The 19,543-nt window shown below is 39.4% G+C and overlaps 1 protein-coding gene across 2 annotated transcripts in view; it reads right to left on the reverse strand.

Moving 5' to 3' along the window:
* Positions 1 to 2,724: 2,724 nt before the first annotated feature.
* PIBF1 (progesterone immunomodulatory binding factor 1) overlaps positions 2,725 to 19,543 on the reverse strand; it is a 109,206-nt gene continuing 92,387 nt past the window's right edge. For both annotated transcript variants that reach the window (XM_060769414.2, XM_060769413.2), the window contains exons 17-18: positions 4,351 to 4,524; positions 2,725 to 2,993 (exon numbers count right to left, since the gene is read on the reverse strand). In XM_060769414.2, coding sequence (XP_060625397.2) covers positions 2,937 to 2,993; positions 4,351 to 4,524 — 231 coding nt within the window. In that variant the 3' untranslated portion in view covers positions 2,725 to 2,936. The remainder of the gene's footprint in view (positions 2,994 to 4,350; positions 4,525 to 19,543) is intronic.

Consider the following 19,543-nt stretch of genomic DNA (forward strand, 5'->3'; position numbering starts at 1 on the left):
CAGAGCTCAGATGGTGTTGTATTTCAGCCTCAATGTCAACTTTTGTGAAGAGGTGGCTGTCTAGATAGCAGAAATTGTCAACTTTTCCTAGCATGACACCATCAAGTTCTCTGGAACATTTCAGTAATTGTGGGATAATTTCTCACATTTCTGCTGTGGATCTATCATTTCCTTCAAAATCACAATTGGCCACTTGGCTGCTTATCTGACCTATTTACAAGATTGATGGGTTTTTGTGGAGTCTTCTCTTCTCTTCCAGTTGAGTCATACTCTCGATTTTGCAATAATACATTTAATGGTGGTCCAGGGGATTTCATAGTTTGGGATTTTATTTTACTTTATAACTGGTGTTTTTGAGCATCTTCTTTTGATAGCTCCTTGGTCTTTGTGGAGCTATTTATTTGATAAACCCTATAGTTTATGAGCCCTTCCAGAAACACATACATTTAATCTGTGGCATTGAAATTGAGCTTATGTGGCACTGAAGTTACACATAGGTGTATGCCATTCAATTCTTTATGTGACTTCTGGAGACAGTGGATTGCAACAGAGCTTCTTTAAGCATGTCACAGTAAAAGGGGTGAATACTTATGCAACCAACAAGTTTATTGTTGATTAACTTTTGTGCCATAACAAAACTATTTTGCACCTTCACCTTGTCAGGTATCTGCCATACATCAAGTGATAACATTGCCAGTGAAATCTATTTCAGTTCCAGGTTGCAACATAACAAAATGTGGAAAAGTAAAAAAGAGGGTTAATACTTTCGGAGGGCAACTAGATAGTTTATGTTAACTAGACAGAAGATTCCAACTGCAGCATATCTTTCTTATCAAGTCTTGTGACAGTCATATGAGTTAATTAAATCGAAAAGACAACATGTAGATTTGTTCCAATATTCAGGTGGCACTAAAACATTATTGCCTAAGATACATTATAGTCATAATAAATCTTGTTAATTGGCATTCATGCCCACAAAGCATACCAATATCTCTTATACAGTTTTCCTTCCAGTGTACTTGTAAGCTCAACGTCCTCGGTCATGCTGGAAAACCTAGGGCCCTTCCACACAGCCATACAACCCAGAATATCACAGCAGAAAGTTCCACAATATATGTTTTGAACTGGGTTATCTGAGTCCACACTGCCATATATTCCAGTTCAAAACAGATAATGCAGAATTTTATTCAGCTGTGTGGAAGAGGCCCTAGAGCAGGGGTCTTCAAACTAAGGCTCGGGGGCTGGATACGCCCCCCCCAGGTCATTTACCTGGCCCTCGCTCAGTGTCAACCTAAGTCTCAAAGGACTTGAAAGCACACAACAACAACAACAACCCTATGCCATCAGCCAAAAGCAGGCCCACACTTCCCACTGAAATACTAATAAATTTACATTTCTTAAAATTGTCTTCATTTTAATCATTGTACTGTTTTAAAGTATTTTTTGCACTACAAATAAGATATGTGCAGTGTACATAGGAATTCATTCATGTTTTTTTCAAATTATAATCCGGCCCTCCAACAGTTTGAAGGACTGTGACCTGGCCCTCTGTTTAATAAGTTTGAGGACCCTTGCCCTAGAAATCCCTAGAAAGAATAAACACCCCCCCCCCCCGGAATTTCTAGGTACTCAAGTGCAATTCCATGGTCATTTCCCTCTGAAATTAACCATAGAGATAACATAAAATTCCTGAAAGTGTTCTCTAAGATAAAAATATAGCAATTTCTTTGTTCATGGCTTTTCACTTTCACGGGAGTCTATATCTTGTTGTATTTTGCTACATGGCCAACACAACTACCCTAAATATGTTTTGTGTAAATACATGGTGTTTCTTTTATTTCTATATTTGATTTTTTTGGGTCAGAGACCTTGTACTTGTCATAGGTGCATGGCAAGCAGAATTGGGATAGGTACTGGTATATAGATAAAAGTTTGGCTCCTGTTTGGATTACTGAAGTGATTTACAAGTGGGACTGGTTTGGCATCAGTCCAGAATGGCACCTTGGTCACTTAGTGTAAAGATGCAGTCTATATTAACTATTAACAGCACCAGGTTGGATTGTCCCAACAATCATTCTATTCTACATATGCCTATCCAGATTTTTTTTTTGAGATTCTTCTCTGGATGCCCCCAATGATATGCAGCAAGGGGTAAGTAGACAGAAGGCATTTCTACTTGTGGATCTTTAGAAAGGATTGCCTAATATCTCCAAAATGAGCTATAGTCTGTCTTCTATATGGTTAATGATAAATCGTAGTTTACCCACAGCTTCCTAATTTGGACGAGAGAATAAGAGCAAACAAGGAAATAAGCATACAAATTGGATCATGGAGAGGAGGAAGAAGGGAGGTGGACCAATGAGCCCGAAGCCTGCTCATGTAATGCTAACCATAGCTTGGTATTATGTCTGAATGAAATTATAAGGACAAGAAAAATGTATCTAATCTATTTCTGCTTACCACTAAGCCATTAAAAGTAAATAAGCCAGAAAAATCTGCTGTCTTACAGATTAACTCAAATTTTAGTATCAAACAAAAATATTTTGCTTTCAGCTGAATTCAACCTTTTGCTAACAGCTGTTGATTTATTTCTTACAGAGGATGTTAATAAATGTTATTCTATACTATATCACTTCCAGAAGTCAGAAAAATGGGAATACAGTCTGAATCACAATGGTTTGAAACTTATTAAATAAAATGAACTAAAATAAACACCAACCTGAGTGTGTATAAATATACATGTTTTATTAGCATTGTTTAGACATGTGGACTTATGTATGAATTCATAAAAGTCATCCTAAAATAGTCTTGAATATTGTGTTGCAGTGACCACATTAAAAGAAAGGGAGTCAAAATATTGGCTTGAAATAGAATTGCTGAATTAAAAAGTTTTCAAAACATGATTATGATACTTTATTTTCTCTGGGAATAGTTCTCTAGGATGCTTTTTTCTGTTTTGCTTTCTTCAACCATTGAGGTGGACCTTCATTTGTCTAGAAAGCAAGCAAGAAAAAAAGACAGAAAATAGAATGTTATAAATAAAATTGCAGGCAGCTGAGGTAGTATAGAAGTTGCCCAACAGTTCTTCTGCAATTACCATTTTGACAAGTGACAACTTGACAATTATATTGATAAATATAATTAACATGTATCTGACGAAGAAACCAGTTTAGCATGTTTTCCCAATCACCTTTGCTATCCCTTTTGAGAGATATTTTTCTTATGGTTGTATTGGTTGTTGCAAAACTGTTTCCCAGGATAGATGATTTATTTTGGTCACACCCAAAGCTAGCTAAGTTATTTGCAAATTACTTACAGCAAGATTTTTTTCTATTCACAATCACATGAAAATGACTAAATTGTCTCTTCTGTGTGAATCACAGAGACCTCAATCGTGGGGGTTTTTTTGGGTGGGGGGGAGGAGAAAAATGGCAATCCTGGGAGTGTAGAGGCTCTTGAGCCTCTAGATCAGTGGTTCTCAACCTGTAGGTCCCCAGATGTGTTGGTCTTCAACTCCCAGAAATCCTAACAGCTGATAAACACCTGGGGATCCATGGGTTGAGAACCACTGTTCTAAAGTCTCAGAAACAGCTGTGAGGAAGGTTACAGGCTACTTTGGGTTGCACTTTGTGCAACCCTGCTCTAAAATATCACACTGCTGAAAAACAATTCTTTTAACAAGAATAATCCAATTCTAAGTTTCAGCTTTCCTAACTCAAAATACTTTTATGCTACCTTTTGGGCTGCTTCTGAGACAGAACTGACTGCCACTTCTCCTACTGCTACCCTGCTTCCTGGACTCAGGTGGCCCAGATACACAAGGTGGCAGTCCCCTTCCCCACCATCCTAAGTGGTACAGTAGTCTGTTTGCTTTTGTGTGCAGTCACCCAGTCAGGACAATGGGGCACTCTGGAAAGGGAGGAAATAGAGGAGAGGAACAGTATTCTCTTTCTCCTCCCTTGCTGCCTCATTGCCCTGGCTGACATCACTGCATGTGACAGTGGACAGGTAGGGCCTGTGTCATGGCTGGAGTGAGATGGAGAGGGGGGGGGGGGGGAAACAGGAAGTGTGGCTACCCAGTGGCACTGGGGGGGGGGGGGGGGGAGCGGCAGCACACTCCCTCCAGTCTCTGCAGTGGCTGGGGGTGTCCGTGTGGCCGATAGACAGAGCCAATCTGACATAGAACATGACAGATAGGCCCCATATATATGTCAGTGTAGATCTGGCCCTTAGTAAGTCACATGGCTGAGAGGGGTTTAAATCCATATCTCCCCAGTCCTGCCATGTATTCATTCTACAAGCTTGTTCTGATTGATAAAAGTCACAGATCTTCAAAGTAATTGTACTTACAAACAATGTTGGTTTGGGCGCAAACACATCTCCTTCCTCATGCTCTAAAGGTAAACGGGCAGATGGACTCGACATAGATTTTGAAGGCAGATTTTTATTCTGTTTTTGAGGCAGACTATCTCCTTGGGGTTTACCATGAAGACTTATCAACATCTGTTTCATCACAGCAAGTTCCTTTAAAAATATACATACACCAAACTGTAAGACTCAACTGCTTGTTATAGAGCAAGCATTTTCTGTTCACAAAAACCAACCAATAAATGAAACGAGTACTGTATAGAAAGATTTACAGGCCACTCTTAAGCATCTTCCTAGCTGCTTTGCTCTTAAACTACCATCTATTTTAAAACAATTCTTTTTTAAAGGTGTGTTCTGAGAAAGAAGAACAGCTTGCTTAATCTAATTTACATGCTGAGAAATAATATTCAGATGGTCGAGATAGGGAAGCAACTATGCTTTTAAATCTATGTCTATTTGTCTTAAAAATCAAATAGTTATTATTCTCATAAAAAGGTGGCATCCAGTAAAAAAAAGGAAAGGTACTCCAAACATTGCAGTAAAAATGCAAGAGATGCTAAGAAAAGTGTATTTTCCTATTAAACAAAAAGATTGCTTTTTGAAAAAACTGTACAGGCAAGATGAATAGAACATTAAAGGTGATAGACCAGAGCAGATATTAGATATACTGTCAAGTTATCAGAAAGAAACATTCATGGCCTTTTAACAATACCATTCAAAGAAAAGGTGATGTGCACGATCAAATATGGCATCACACTAAAAAAAATTTTTCACATACCAGAGACAGCCACAAATTTAGTGCACAGCACATGTCCCGCTCTTAGCCGCACGAGAAGCATAACATACATTCAGTCTGGTAGTGTTATACTGATAATGGTTACCCAGCAAATTTCACAGAGAAGTAGATCTGAACTTGTTTCTTCACCACGCTATGTTATTTATAGTATTTATATCTTGCTTTCTTTCTCAAGAAAACTCAAAGCAGCTCTTTAATGACTTTGATAATCTAATGACCACATTGCACTGGTTCTCAATGATAGGTTTCTAAATGTGTGCTGAGTAGCCTGTTGAAGTGACCATCGAAGGTTTTCTCTTATGTAATCTTGTCACATTGCTATGTTTTCCTACTTCCCTTAGGATTCTTTCATAGTTCACCGTAAAAACTATATTGTCTTTAGAATGTTATGGGCTCCTCCACTTAACAATGTACAGGGTTACAAACAAGATAGGTTTTGTAGGATTATTCTTCAGTTGAATTTGTATGTAAATCTGAACAGATACATTTTTCAAGTACATCTTAGATAGCATAGAGAAGAGTTAACACCTCTGTTACATTTGCTTTGTTGTCTACAGCCCTACCTGAAGATTTCACCACACCTTCTGTCACTATGACAACTGGATTTTGAAAATTTCTGGTTCTTGAGGAAACAAGGATTCGTGATAAAGCTTCAAGAGATAACTTTTCCCCATGATAACTCCTACAAGGGTGAATTTCCCTTCCTAGGAGTAGATTTCTTCTCACTTCCTGTTGCCTCATTCCCGTTTGTAACTAGGATGTAAGTCGGATATTGGTATCTTGGGGACTGCCTATAATTATCAAACTGCTGGAACTCATGGTGTGTTGTTAAAAATGATTCAAATGTCAAACTCATCTCTGCTGTAAAAGAAATGTCAGTGTAACCGAAGAAATAAATTAAGGATTTTAAAACATTATAAACTGGGAAGAGATAATATTAGAAATGTATTCAGAAAGAAAAAATGAGAAGCAGACTGCAATGATATTTTTGGATAAAGAAAAGGCTTTTGACAATTTACACTGCACAATCGTTTTTAGAGTACTCGAGAAGCTATATTAGGCATGGGCAAACTTACAAGTATTTTGGACTTCAACTCCCATAATCCCTTATAGTTGGCTGGGATTTCTGAGAGTTTAAGTCCAAAGCATCTGGAGGGCCAAAGTTTGCCTGTGCCTGAGCTAAATGATATGGGCTAGATCAATTTACACTTTATAGCACAAATTATAATAAATGCAGAGTTGTCTAGCCCACGTGAGCTACACAGAGGAATTAGACCAGGATGCCCATTGTTCCCCATTATTGTTTATTTTAGCATTTGATGTTCTGAATAGAGATATTAAACAAGATGAGAAGATTTACAGACATTAGGATTAAGAAAGAATACTATATACTGAGGGCATTTGTGGATACCTTGTTGATTATCTTCATAAATCATCTAATGAGTGCTAAAAGACTGGTCATTATTAGAATTATGCTTCTTTCTTTCGTTAATTTATATACTGCCTTTTGCCCATGGCAGCTTCCAGAAATAGGTAATTAGTATACATTCACAGATGAAATGGGACTTACAATCAAGGTAGAGAGAGGAAGGACCTAAGAGTAAAATTACACATGCAGAAGAGATTATTGGATTATTTTTTTCTATTTCGTAAGTGGTAATGCTTACTATATATTTAAGCATTTTAAGGCAGTGTTATGCATTTCAGTAGTTTGTAGTAGGCTTATGTTGTGGGTTGCATTTCATTTTATGTATATAGAATTTTACTCAACAAAAAAAGAATTAATATTTTTTCATAAGCATAAGGCATTTCCTGGCAGATAAGGATGCTTGTTGTATCTCTGGGTGTTTTAGTGCTTCTGGCCATGTCTTTTCTTAACCTGTTTCAAATTGAAATAGGCAAAGCTGCTGCGTTTTCATTAAGTATGAGTGGATGCATTAATCATCTTCCATGAAAGTTATGGCAGATTTCACCACCCTAATGAGGTGGCTTTCCTTTGTATTTATTCTTTATATACTTGGTTTGGATAGAAATATATATTCAATATGTTTGCTTTATTGTAAGCAGATCATGCGAAGATATTCTTAATCAAAATATGAATACTTTTAGGTGTGAGAATAAAGTATATGTCCAATTTCAGTTTTGGAAAAAAAGATATTTTCCCTTTTCAAACCTTGGAAAAAACAGATTATCATAATCACCAAAACATACAGGTGTCACTTTGGCGCTCCATCTGCTCCATCTTATCTCAAAAGAAAATGTTTGTTCATTTGCTAAGACCTGCTTTATGCAGAAGTTGCATAAAGCAGGTCTTAGCAAAAAACGCAAAATCTCAATTTGTAAAGGAAATCCAGTTGTCTAAGCTTGCTTAATTTAATTTGCCCAGGGTTAATGCTTCAAATGAATCAGAAGATGACAAACACGGAGATCTCTACAGCTGCAGAACAAGAATGCAGATTAACAATAGATTTCTTAATTTTAAGCTGGACTGTACACTGAGGCACTGTTTTGGTTACAATAATGAACATATGCTTTGAAGGATGAAAGCATGCCATTCCTCATACATTACTGCTTATAAGCAGTTCTATAATACCATAGGATGTAAATTCTTTTTGCTCAAAAGGTAAAAATAGGCAGCCTTTGTTGTTGCGATGATTACATCTAGTAAATTAATGCTCAATATTTCAGTTATGAGCTCTTCGTGCTGCCATCTCAAACCTTAAAGCACACCAAAACCACTTCAGCCACTGGGTGCATTCTTCTTATTGCTCCGTCATTTAATATTGTAACTATTTGCATAATTCAGCCATGGGCAGTGGCATGTCAAAACAGCTCAACGGCAGAACAGCTGTTTCAAAGGACTGCATAACTGATACCAACATGTTGCTGAAAGTTGTAAACTCTGCAAAGATGTTGCCAAGGCAATGCATAGACAAAATGTCTTGATGAAAATAACTTGGGACAATTATGTTACAGGCACATGCTTCACCTTTAACGGGCCAGGCTTGCATATCTACTGCTTGGAAGCTGTAGAAATCAGAAGATTTTCCAAGTATGTTCAGGATTGGAATATAAACAATGCTTTTATTTGGCAACTACTGCGAAAGAATACAACTTGGCAGCATCTTATATCAACCAAAAAGATGTTGACATTATACTCTAAAAAGACAATTGTAAGAAATTCTCAGGCTGATAAGAGCTTAAGTTTCAGGGAAGACAAAGCAATCTTTTAGCAGTTATTTGGCTATCATATCTCCTGGAGAGAGGCCAACTGACAGGCAGCACAAAGAGCGAATTGCTTATCAGAAAATCACCTTAAGCCTTCTACCTTTTTGTAGGCCAGCATAAGTCTTAACTTCGACTATCAAAAAAATGAGTAAACTACACTAAAGAAAATAGCAGAAAATCCCATGTGTTTATTTTCAAAAGTGTACTTTTAGAAAAACACTAAAGATTATGACTGAGCGCTCCACAACCTATGCAGGGCCCTCTAGATATTTTGAACCATGTTTTCCATAATCTCTGACCTGTTAAGGTCCAAGGAAGCATGTAGTTTAAACTAGCTAGAGTGTGCCAGACTGTTGTAACTTATTCTTATGTAACTTCTAAAAGTGGCTCCTACCTCGACCATGTCTAGGTGTCTTCCTGCTTCTCACCAAATGTGCGGAACACAACCTTGTCATCACCAACACACTCTTTCGCCAGAAAAACAAGTTCAAGACATCATGGAAGCACCCCCGGTCAAAGCATTAGCACCTCTTAGACTATGTAATCACATGTGCCAGAGACCGCCGTGACGTGCTCCTCACAAGAGCCATGACAGGTGCTGACGACTGCTGGACTGACCACAGCCTTATCCGATCCTCGATGGCTATTAAGATCGCCCCCAAGAGCAGACTCCAAGGAAGAAAGACAAGGCGCAAAATGAACACCCAAGCCCTTCAGGAGCCCTCCAAACGAGCCCATCTCCAAACAGTACTCAAGAAACATCTACCCACAGAACACCGCGAAAGTGTTGAGGAACACTGGAAGAATCTGAAGACCTCCATCATCACAGCCTGCGAAGAAACTATTGGATATCAAACCAAGAAACATCAAGATTGGTTCGACAAAAATGACATAGAGATCCAACAGCTAATTGACAAGAAAAGGAAAGCCTTCCAAACATGGCAGAGAGACATCAACTGTGCTGCTAAGAAAAAGATCTACGCCAGCTCAAAAGCTGAGGTCCAAAGAAGGACAAGAGAACTCAAGAACATCTGGTAGACAAAGAAGGCTAAAGAAATCCAGCACCTGGCAGATACCCATGATGCTCAGGGATTTTTCAAAGCCACAAAGGTCATCTATGGACCAAGAAACCATGGCATACAGCCTCTACGCTCATCAGATGGAACCAAACTCCTGAAGGACCAAAAATCAATTGCACTACGTTGGAAAGAAAACTACCAAAGCCTCCTGAACCGCAGCTCCAATGTGACCGAAGAGGTTCTCTCACAAATCCCGCAACAACAAACCAGGGATGAGCTTGCAGCACTGCCTAGTTTGGAAGAAGTTAGCAATTCCATCAGCCAACAAAAAAATAACAAAGCCAGCGGACCTGATGGGATCCCTGCTGAAATCTTTAAAGAGGGAGGACCTGAGCTGACACAACAACTCCACCAGCTCATAGAAAAAGTGTGGGTGACCGAGAAAATCCTAGCAGATTTCAAGGATGCCACCATCATCACCCTCTTCAAAAAAGGGGAAAGAACAGACTGCGGAATCTATTGAGGAATCTCCCTTCTAACCTCCGCCGGGAAAATCCTCGCAAGAATCCTTGCAAACCGCCTTCTGCCCCTCTCAGAAGACACCCTCCCAGAATCCCAGAATGGCTTCCGCCCCTCCAGAGGAACTGTGGACATGATCTTCACTGCACAACAGCTCCAAGAAAAATGCAGGGAACAAAATCAACCTCTGTACCTGGCATTCATTGACCTTGCAAAGGCATTCGACACAGTGAATCGCAGCACTCTCTGGACCATCCTCCAAAAAATCGGGTGTCCAAGCAAATTTGTGAACATCGGCTCCTCCATTATGACATGATGGCAACAGTTTTGGACAGCAGTGGCTCCCAAAGTGACCCATTTAAAGTGGAATCCGGTGTCAAACAGGGATGTGTTATTGCCCCAACTCTATTCTCTATTTTCATTGCTATGATACTTCACCTTGTTGATGGGAAGCTTCCCACCGGAGTGGAAATTATCTATCGGACAAATGGCAAGCTATTCAACCTCAGCAGACTGAAAGCCAAAACCAAGGTTACAACATCAGTTATAGAACTCCAGTATGCTGATGACAACGTCGTCTGTGCGCATTCAGAAGAAGATCTACAAGCCACTCTAAACACCTTCGCAGAATCATATGAGAAGCACGGCCTGTCATTGAACATTGAAAAAACCAAGGTGCTGTTCCAGAAGACACCAACCAACCCCTCTCCAATGCCAGTGATACAGCTTAATGGTGTAACATTAGAAAATGTTGATCATTTCCGCTACCTTAGCAGCCACCTCTCCACCAAAGTCAACACCGAAATACAACACCGCCTGAAATACAACACCGCCGAAATACAACACCACTCTGTGAGCGCAGCATTTTTCCGAATGAAGCAGAGAGTGTTTGAGGACCGGGACATCTGTAGGGATACCAAGGTGCTTGTTTATAGAGCTATTGTCCTCCCAACCTTGCTATATGCCTGTGAGACGTGGACTGTCTACAGACATCACATGCAACTCCTGGAAGGATTCCATCAGCGCTGCCTCCGGAAAATCCTGCAAATATCTTGGGAAGACAGGCGGACAAACGTCAGCGTGCTGGAAGAAGCAAAGACCACCAGCATTGAAGCGATGGTCCTCCGCCATCAACTCCGCTGGACCGGCCACATTGTCCGGATGCCTGACCACTGTCTCCCAAAGCAGTTGCTCTACTCCGAACTCAAGAACGGAAAACGGAATGTTGGTGGACAGGAAAAGAGATTTAAAGATGGGCTCAAAGCCAACCTTAAAAACTCTGGCATAGACACTGAGAACTGGGAAGCCCTGGCCCTTGACCGCTCGTGCTGGAGGTCAGCTGTGACCAGAAGTGCTGCAGAATTTGAAGAGGCACAAATGGAGGGCGAAAGGGAGAAGCATGCCAAGAGGAAGGTGCGTCAAGCCAACCCCGACCGAGACCGCCTTCCACCTGGAAACCAATGCCCTCACTGCGGAAGAAGATGCAGAGCAAGAATAGGGCTCCACGGCCACATACGGACCCACAAGAACACTAGAAGACAATCATCCTCGGAAAGCGAGGGATCGCCTAAGTAAGTCTTCCAGAAAGGGATGCAAGATCCTTGCATTGTGATTAGGTACAAGATAGGATAAAATAAAGTAATTTAACTGCCCCTAGTGGTGCAGCGGGTTAAACTGTTGAGCTGCTGAACTTGCTGACCAAAAGGTTGGCAGTTCAAATCCGGGAAACGGAGTGAGCTCCCGCTGTTAGCCCCAGCTTCTGTCAACCTAGCAGTTCGAAAACATGCAAATGTGAGGTAACGCTCCGATGGGAAGGTAACAGAGCTCCATGAAGTCATCCTTGCCACATGACGTTGCAGGCATCTACGGACAACGACAACTCTTTGTCTTAGAAATGGAAATGAGGATCACCTCCCAGAATCAGACACGACTAGACTTAATGCCAAGGGGAAACCGTTACCTTTTTAATTTAACTGCTGGGTTCATGGTTGGGAGGTTGTCACCCAACCTGATGCTTATGGCAAGTCAGGGGAAAAAAACGAACAAGCAAAGCAAGAGCCCCACATATTTAAAAAGTCTTGCAGCAATAAGATGGATGAAGGGAAGGAATCAAAACGTCAATGCAAAACAAGCAATATAGCAGGTAGCATCTGTCTGCAACATTTGCATACAGCAAATGACTGTACGGCAACCCAATCACTCCAGCTTTGCAATGGTAATTAACAGCTGAAGTTAGATAGGAAACCATTTTATTTATTCGTGTTCAAACAATGTCCAAGTTCTTGATTAGTTTCAGAACACTGGGATTTCTCTTTAAAGCTCCTTTGCTGAAAATTGAGATAATTTAGATCAGCAATAGACTGTCCTAGAAGGCTAACATTTTCTCCTGCTGATATCTGAATGCTGTCATTTCTGATGTCGAATGCATATTCATTTACCACTTGCCCAAAATCTGACTTATTTGTCTATGGAAACAGTTGAAGGGTCATGTTGGCAGGTGATATATAAATAACATGGAAATATGAGAACTTCATTGAACCCAAGATAGTAATATCTCCTGTATTACCTGCCTAACTGGACTGGTTCCTGTCACTGAAAATAAGCTCTAGTGAAGATTGTGGAAAATGCTCAAATAAAAAATTGTAAAAAAGGAAAGACACGAGAAAGACAAAAGCTTCATTTATACTGCCATATAATGCAGTGAACTGCATTATATGAGTCTACACTGCATTATGCTGCCATATAACTGCATTGAATTGTATCATATGAGTCTACACTGAGCATATAATACAGTTTGAAACTGCATTATATGGCAGTGTAGATGGGGTCAAATCATCTTTCCTATTGATTCATCCATACAAATCACCTTCAAGTCCTTGCATTTTGTACTGTACTATCTCAGGAAATACAGGTTTCAGAAAATGTTTGCTGACATGACGTGCAGTTTTACCTACAGCCAAAACTACCTGTGTCAAATTCCAACTAGTTTTCAGTCAACAAAAATTATTTCCCTTGTTCAAAAAAATTGTTATGAGGAGAGTGTACTTGAGGCATATTTATAAAAAACACTGTAATGTACATCCCCCCCCCCAAAAAAAACCCCTTAAGTTTCATGCCAGGCCCCAGACAGCAATATATGAATGTTGGAGTGTATGTACTTGCACACCTTTCTGGCTCATGATCCCTGTGGTTAGGTTACTATTTCTAGGAACAGAAGGCTGAAAAGGAATGTATAGGCATTGAGGCACAATATGTAGCAGTCAAGAGCAGGTTAAATTTGCTGAAACTGTATAAGCCTTGGACAACTTAGACTTAACGTTGCTCATCAAAAAGCTTCCCGTTATGCCTTACCATCTGCAAGCAGCCCTGAGTCTTGATCACAAGTTACAAAGAGTTTAAGAAGCTAGGTTATGCCCATAATGTGAACCAGTCGTGGTTGTAAAAGCACAGTAGTATGTGCAACAATGCCTTCCCATCAAAAGCGCCCAGCACAATTTGAAGACCCTCTGAGATACCTAGAATGACACACTTTACAAAGTCTAATAGATCACAATTCGCAGTGGCCACTTATACACAAAAACAATGCCACAGCAGGTTATCTTTTGTAAACTGGGAATATGTAGTAGAATCATAGAGTTGGAAGAGATCACATGGGCTATCAAGTCCAACCCTCTGCCATGCAGGAAAAGCACAATCAAAGTACCCCTGTTTAAAAGCCTCCAAAGAAGGAGCCTTCATCAGACACCAAGGCAAAGTGTTCCCCTCTTGAACAGCTCTTATGGTCAGGAAGTTCTTCCTAATGCTCAGGTGGAATCTCCTTTCCTGGGATTTGAACCCACTGTTCTGAGTTCTAATCTTCAGGCCAGCAGAAAACAAGCCTGCTCCCTCTTCCTTGTGACATCCTTTCAGATATTTATACCTGGACATTATGTCTCCTCTCAGCCTTCTCTTCTGCAGGTTAAACATCCTCTGCTCTTTAAGCCGCTCCTCATAGGGACTCATGGTCTCCAGACCTTTGTTCATTTCAGTTGCCCTCTTCTGGACATATTCCAGCTTGTCAATATCCCACTTGAATTGTAGTGCCCATAATTGGACTACATACATAGGTAGTATAAATATGTGTAATAGTAGAATAATATGTAGTGCCACTGACACAGCAAAAGTAATGTTTGAAAAGTGCATAAAAGTAAAATTGCAGTTGAAAAGATGTCGGTTTTTCTATTTCTGGGATAATGATATTGAAAGTTTCTTAGTATAAATGCTAGGACATGACAATCCAAAAACTCATTTTCTGTGCCCTACTGAGAGCACTGATTCTTTTTGCTTCTAAAAAAGCAGTTCTCAGTGCCTAATTGGACTGTTGTTCAAGGACAAAATATATATGTGAATATATCTATAGTAGATCTTCTCATTCCAAATATTCCAGGACTGGGGCTGTACAGCTTGCCAGAAATTGCTGGACAGAAGCTCCCAACCTCTCCCCATTGGCTATCCTATCTAGGGCAGATGGATGTTGCAGTCCAACAACAGCTGGAAGGCCACAAATCTCCTAGCCTTTGTGTATTCCCCTTTTTCTGTTATGAAGCAGACAAGAAGGACTAAAGAGAAGTGCTCTGTAGAAGTCAGAAACTTGTAATTCTGTCTACATAACTGGTTTAATAAGAAACATTACTTGAACCAAAACCATGGACAAAAAAGCCAATTTGCAATAAAAGTACTCCCCTTAAGTTTTAATTCTGTCACACACACAGAGAAGTCTTTGAGGATGGAAGTATACAATAAAAGGTTTTTTTAAAAATAGCTTTGTAGTTATCTCTATTCCATAAATTATTTCTTTCCGTTTTGGTGGTTCATAAATATATTTCCATTCATATTTTATATCTGTTGTCAAAACTATGATAATATGCAGGAAAATGAAAAGAGGTTTACACAGCTGGATAGTAGCTACTGCAAAATGAGTGAAAGATTCAGAGTCAACATAGGGAAAATTAATGTAATTACACATCTTTAAAATATTTGGTCTTACTGCCAACTGTCTCTTACTAAAATTTCAGTCTTTAACAATAAATAAATATAAAGCATGGCTCTTTCCCAAGAACATTTCTTATAATATACTTTTCAGTTCAATCTTGCAATCCAAACAAACAAAATGAATATTGTCTGTTTTGTGGAACATTTCCCTTCTAAATCAAAACCGGAGGTGCTTACACTGTTTTCTTATGAATTTACATTACAATAAACCTTGCTCATGTTTGTAGCATATGTAAATTGTGTTTCCTGAAAGCTGAATTATATTCAACTTATGTTTATTTTACGTGACACGATGAAAGAAAATGTACTTCTTTGGTGTGAAAAGTCTAGTAGAAATCAGGAAGTTATTCAAAATGCCCCCTTCCCACCCATAAAAATTATGCATGAATCAACTCATTTGTTAAAAGCTTCCCAGGCAATATAAATTCAGTAGCTTTTTCATATTCATGCATAACAAATACAGATATCCAATGGATGATTAAAAAAAGAAAACTGCAAATAAAACAGCACAATAGGAACCAGAAATGTCTTGACAATCACTTAACAGTGTAATTGTTGCCTGCTTCTCTGAGCTTCAGAGAACAGCTCCAGGGCTTACTTGTAATACAGAAAATGTCCCTGTAATCTACAGGGGAATAAAAAAACCCTACAGAGCATTAATAGAAACTAGATTCTTAGAACAGTAACGTAGCTGAAGAAAAATGATAATTACCTTATGACTGAATGTTTAAAAGAACGAAGTATTGTTCAGCAGCAATTTTGTTTTTAGACATTTGAAACAGGTTATAGCACATTTGGAGACAAATAAATTATCTTAGAAGCATAATTCTGAGATTGCATGGATGTGCCTTCAAGTCACCTGACTTATAGCCATCCCATGATTGTCACAGGACTTTCTCAGTCACGGAAACTCAAGAAGTGGTTTTGACAGTTCCTTCCTCTGAAATATAGCTTACAGCTATGGGTTATTAGCTGGTCTTCCATCCAAGCGCTAACTAGGTCTGACCCTGCTTATCTTCCAGGATCAGAGACGATTTTGGACATTTAGGGTATTTAGGTCGAATCCTAAGATGACTGTGTGGTTTCAAGTTGCTTCTGATTTATGGTGACGAAGGCAAATGTTGGCTTTCCTCTGAGGTTGAGGGAATGTGACCCAGGGGTTTCTGTGGGTGAGTGAGGATTAAAACCCTGATCTCTAGTCATAACACAATACTGGCTGTCTGATAGCTACAATCGTGGCAACTATCTCTTTGGTGTTGAGAAAGTAATGTTTTGGGGAAGCTTTCTGCAGCAAGGAGGCAAAATGTGGGGTTTTGTTATCAATTCCTTTCCATACTGAAGCTCTGAGAAGAATGTGTGTGTAGCAGTTCCTTTTTAAAGGTGCACCAGAACTGGAAATCAGCCATTTCCAGTTCTGGTGTATCTAACAAAAAAGGAATGGTTGTTATTGTTACTTCCCATTAACCTCCACTCATCTCCACTAAATAATATTTATTAATTTGTTTATTTCTTTTATTTCTATGCCACCTTTCTCACCCCTTTGGGGGACTCAAGGGGGCTGAAACACCAGAAATACTATCATGGACACAATCAAGGCAGAATATAATTCTTACCAGAATAGCTGTTGTGACAAGTGTAAGAAAAAGGTGAAGACTAACGTGTAAAAACTACAAAACCCAATGAACAGAAAGCTGGCAAGCATGTGTACAGTCTCTCTTTATAGTATGTTTCATTTGAAAGCTCACATTCCATATTATGAACATGAATGGGCCCTTATAAAAAGCACCCATTTACTTCCTCTCTGTGTTTTTTAAAATATATAGGATTCTTCCAGTGGTTCAATAAAAAGGAAACGTTTGATTGCAAAGTTAACAGAGACCACACATGCTTTGGAGAAAAAGGTAATTTTTTTTCCAAAGCCTGTGATACATTCTTCTTTCTTGTGCATTGACATATTTTAACTGAAACTGGCCTGATATTACCATGCAGAACATCGTAAAACCTAATTAAGCTGTCATATATATTTAGAGAAGCGATTAGCCACTGTAAGGCCAGAAAACAGTTGAAAAAAGCTCTTTAGTGTAGAAGAGGAGTAGGACAGAGATAAGGTGTTTACAAACTGATGTGAAAGATGATGGATTGTTTTTTTTTCTTTTTTACAAAAAAGCCTTACGTATATGTATACACACTGTCAAACAAATACTGTTATCTGCACTGAACATCTGGGAGAACATGGGCTATTATTTTCACCCCGGCTCTGTCCTGCTGTACTTGAGTTGGTCTTTCTCCAGGAAATAGAAACCACTCATTCTGCCTGGCTCTGATAAAGCAAGGGAAGGCTGTTGGCAGGCTGACAGTTTACCCAAAGTGTTTCTGAACTTGCTTCTGCTTTTATCTTTCTTAAAGCCTACCTGCCTCATTCTGGCATCTTCCTTAGTTGAGTAAAGTAAGGAAGGTACTAGCAGACATATGAACTAGTATGACCCATATAATGACACTCATCCAACTTCACTGGATAACTCAGTGCCCTTGGTCTCAAAACACTGTTCGAAAGACAAAATTAAAGATGAACTCCATATGTCACCTTGCACTTTCTATGGGAAAGGCAGGATAAAAGAATAATGAATCAGTGCATTTCAAACTTCCATAGGTTTGCTTGTATATGATGGCAAAAGGGATAAGGAGCAGAAGAGCTCCTCTTCGTTTTGTATATATACAATCCTCTGAGCTCCTTATTTTATAACTAGCGGCAACATAAGCAGTTAATGATTATAGTTACTCTATGCACTCATTGCCTTCTTCTCTCACTAGTCCATTTAATTTGGATAAAGATACAGAATATGTGATCCACCATCTTAACTCAATGAGGACAGGACACTCAGAAGCCTATATAGTGCATCCTTCACATTTGCACGCTCAACTTACAATTTGAAAGTTTATTGATTTGATTAATATTTTCTTTCTAGGAATCTCTAGGTCTTCCACTGTAACTATGCCCACTGTCTGGTGGAGGATCAATAGATTCCTAAGGAGGTGTTTTCTCAGGCAAAAAAACCCCCACATTTCTTTTTATTTGCATTTTTTACACTTTTGTGGAGGTCTTACATACCTAGACCCTACAAAGGAAAAGGCCTACTGTATTAGTCAGGATGGCTATATGTCACCTCCAGTGAAAGGGGCAATATGTTTCTGTTATATTTGCGGAGGACGATGGTGAAAGGTGTTGTAGTCATCCTAAGGCAGTGGTTCTGAACCTGTGGGTCCCCAGGTGTTTTGGCCCACAACTTCCAGCAATCCCAGCCGGTTTACCAGCTGTTAGGATTTCTGAGAGTTGAAGGCCAAAACATCTGGGGACCTACAGGTTGAGAACCACTGGCCTAAAGGATCCCACAAGCAACTGGTTGGCCGTTCTTCGAACAGCATGCTTGGCCAGACTGACCTTCCATGCTCTTAATCTACCTTTGTACAAATCTGGTGTTGACATCAGTGCATCCTAATTATTCTTTTTTTAATATGAGAAGTTAGTTAAAATGTGCAAATCACGGAATTTTGAACATTAGCTGGCATTGTAGCGCAGGAGTTCAACTACATGACATTATCTGGGAATCTGTAATGATCCCAGTGTTAATTCCTCCACTGACCTTTATACACATTTTTCTTTAATGTGAAGAAAGCAATCATCTATATCTTTGGGCTCACAGATAAAGGTGCTCTAATAGTGGAGAAGATGTCTTTGTGTTTAGAAGAAGATCCATTCTCAAATGTAACCTCTTGTCACTCATAGTAGAGATTCTGGATTGTCTTCTCCATGAGGTCAGAAGCACATCAAGGAAAAAAATTGGTGGACAGGGAGCAAGAGAACTCTGGATCTAAACACCTCCAAGATCCTAGCAAAGTGTAAACATTCAGATCAGCCCTGGAGATGCTGTAAATGATTTTCCTGTGATTGCTTGCACAAGGAGATTCCTCCCATCCCCATCAATCAATCAATCACACATGGAGTGAGAAAAAATCAAAACATACTGGTTAATTCACTATCAACAAGAACACATCAAGGTACAATGAAATCCAGTGGTTCTGACAAAGGACTCTGTCAGAAATCATAGAATGGGTTCCTCAACTGCTAGGGATTGACCACCACCACCAGAGGTTAATTTTGATTCTTGTCTACTACAAACTCCAGGGGAAGTAGTATCTGCAATGCAAGGCAATTGTTTCCTCCTCCTGATGTAAGTTGTTTACAGATAACTGCTGTGATTTTACAAACAGGTTTGGAAAAAAGTTTCAGAACAAGGCATCACATAAATGGATCGTCCTTGGAACAGTTAATATGATAGAAGACAAATTCATACACTGTATGACCATTTTGGAAACCAAGCAAGCACCTACGTGTGCTGGAGAACATTTGAAATTCTTAAAGTGTTCCTTTTATTTCAATAGCATAAAGTTGGGTGCCTTTGTCTTTGCACGCATTTAAAGGTTTCCTCTTGTGAAACAACTCTTTCACAGAGAGTGAAATGAATGCTCTCTCTGTTAACACTGACTGAGACCATATATTAAGGGCATAATAAAAAGGTATCGT

The sequence above is a fragment of the Anolis sagrei genome, chromosome 3, assembly GCF_037176765.1.
Source record: "Anolis sagrei isolate rAnoSag1 chromosome 3, rAnoSag1.mat, whole genome shotgun sequence".
NCBI lineage: Eukaryota > Metazoa > Chordata > Lepidosauria > Squamata > Dactyloidae > Anolis > Anolis sagrei.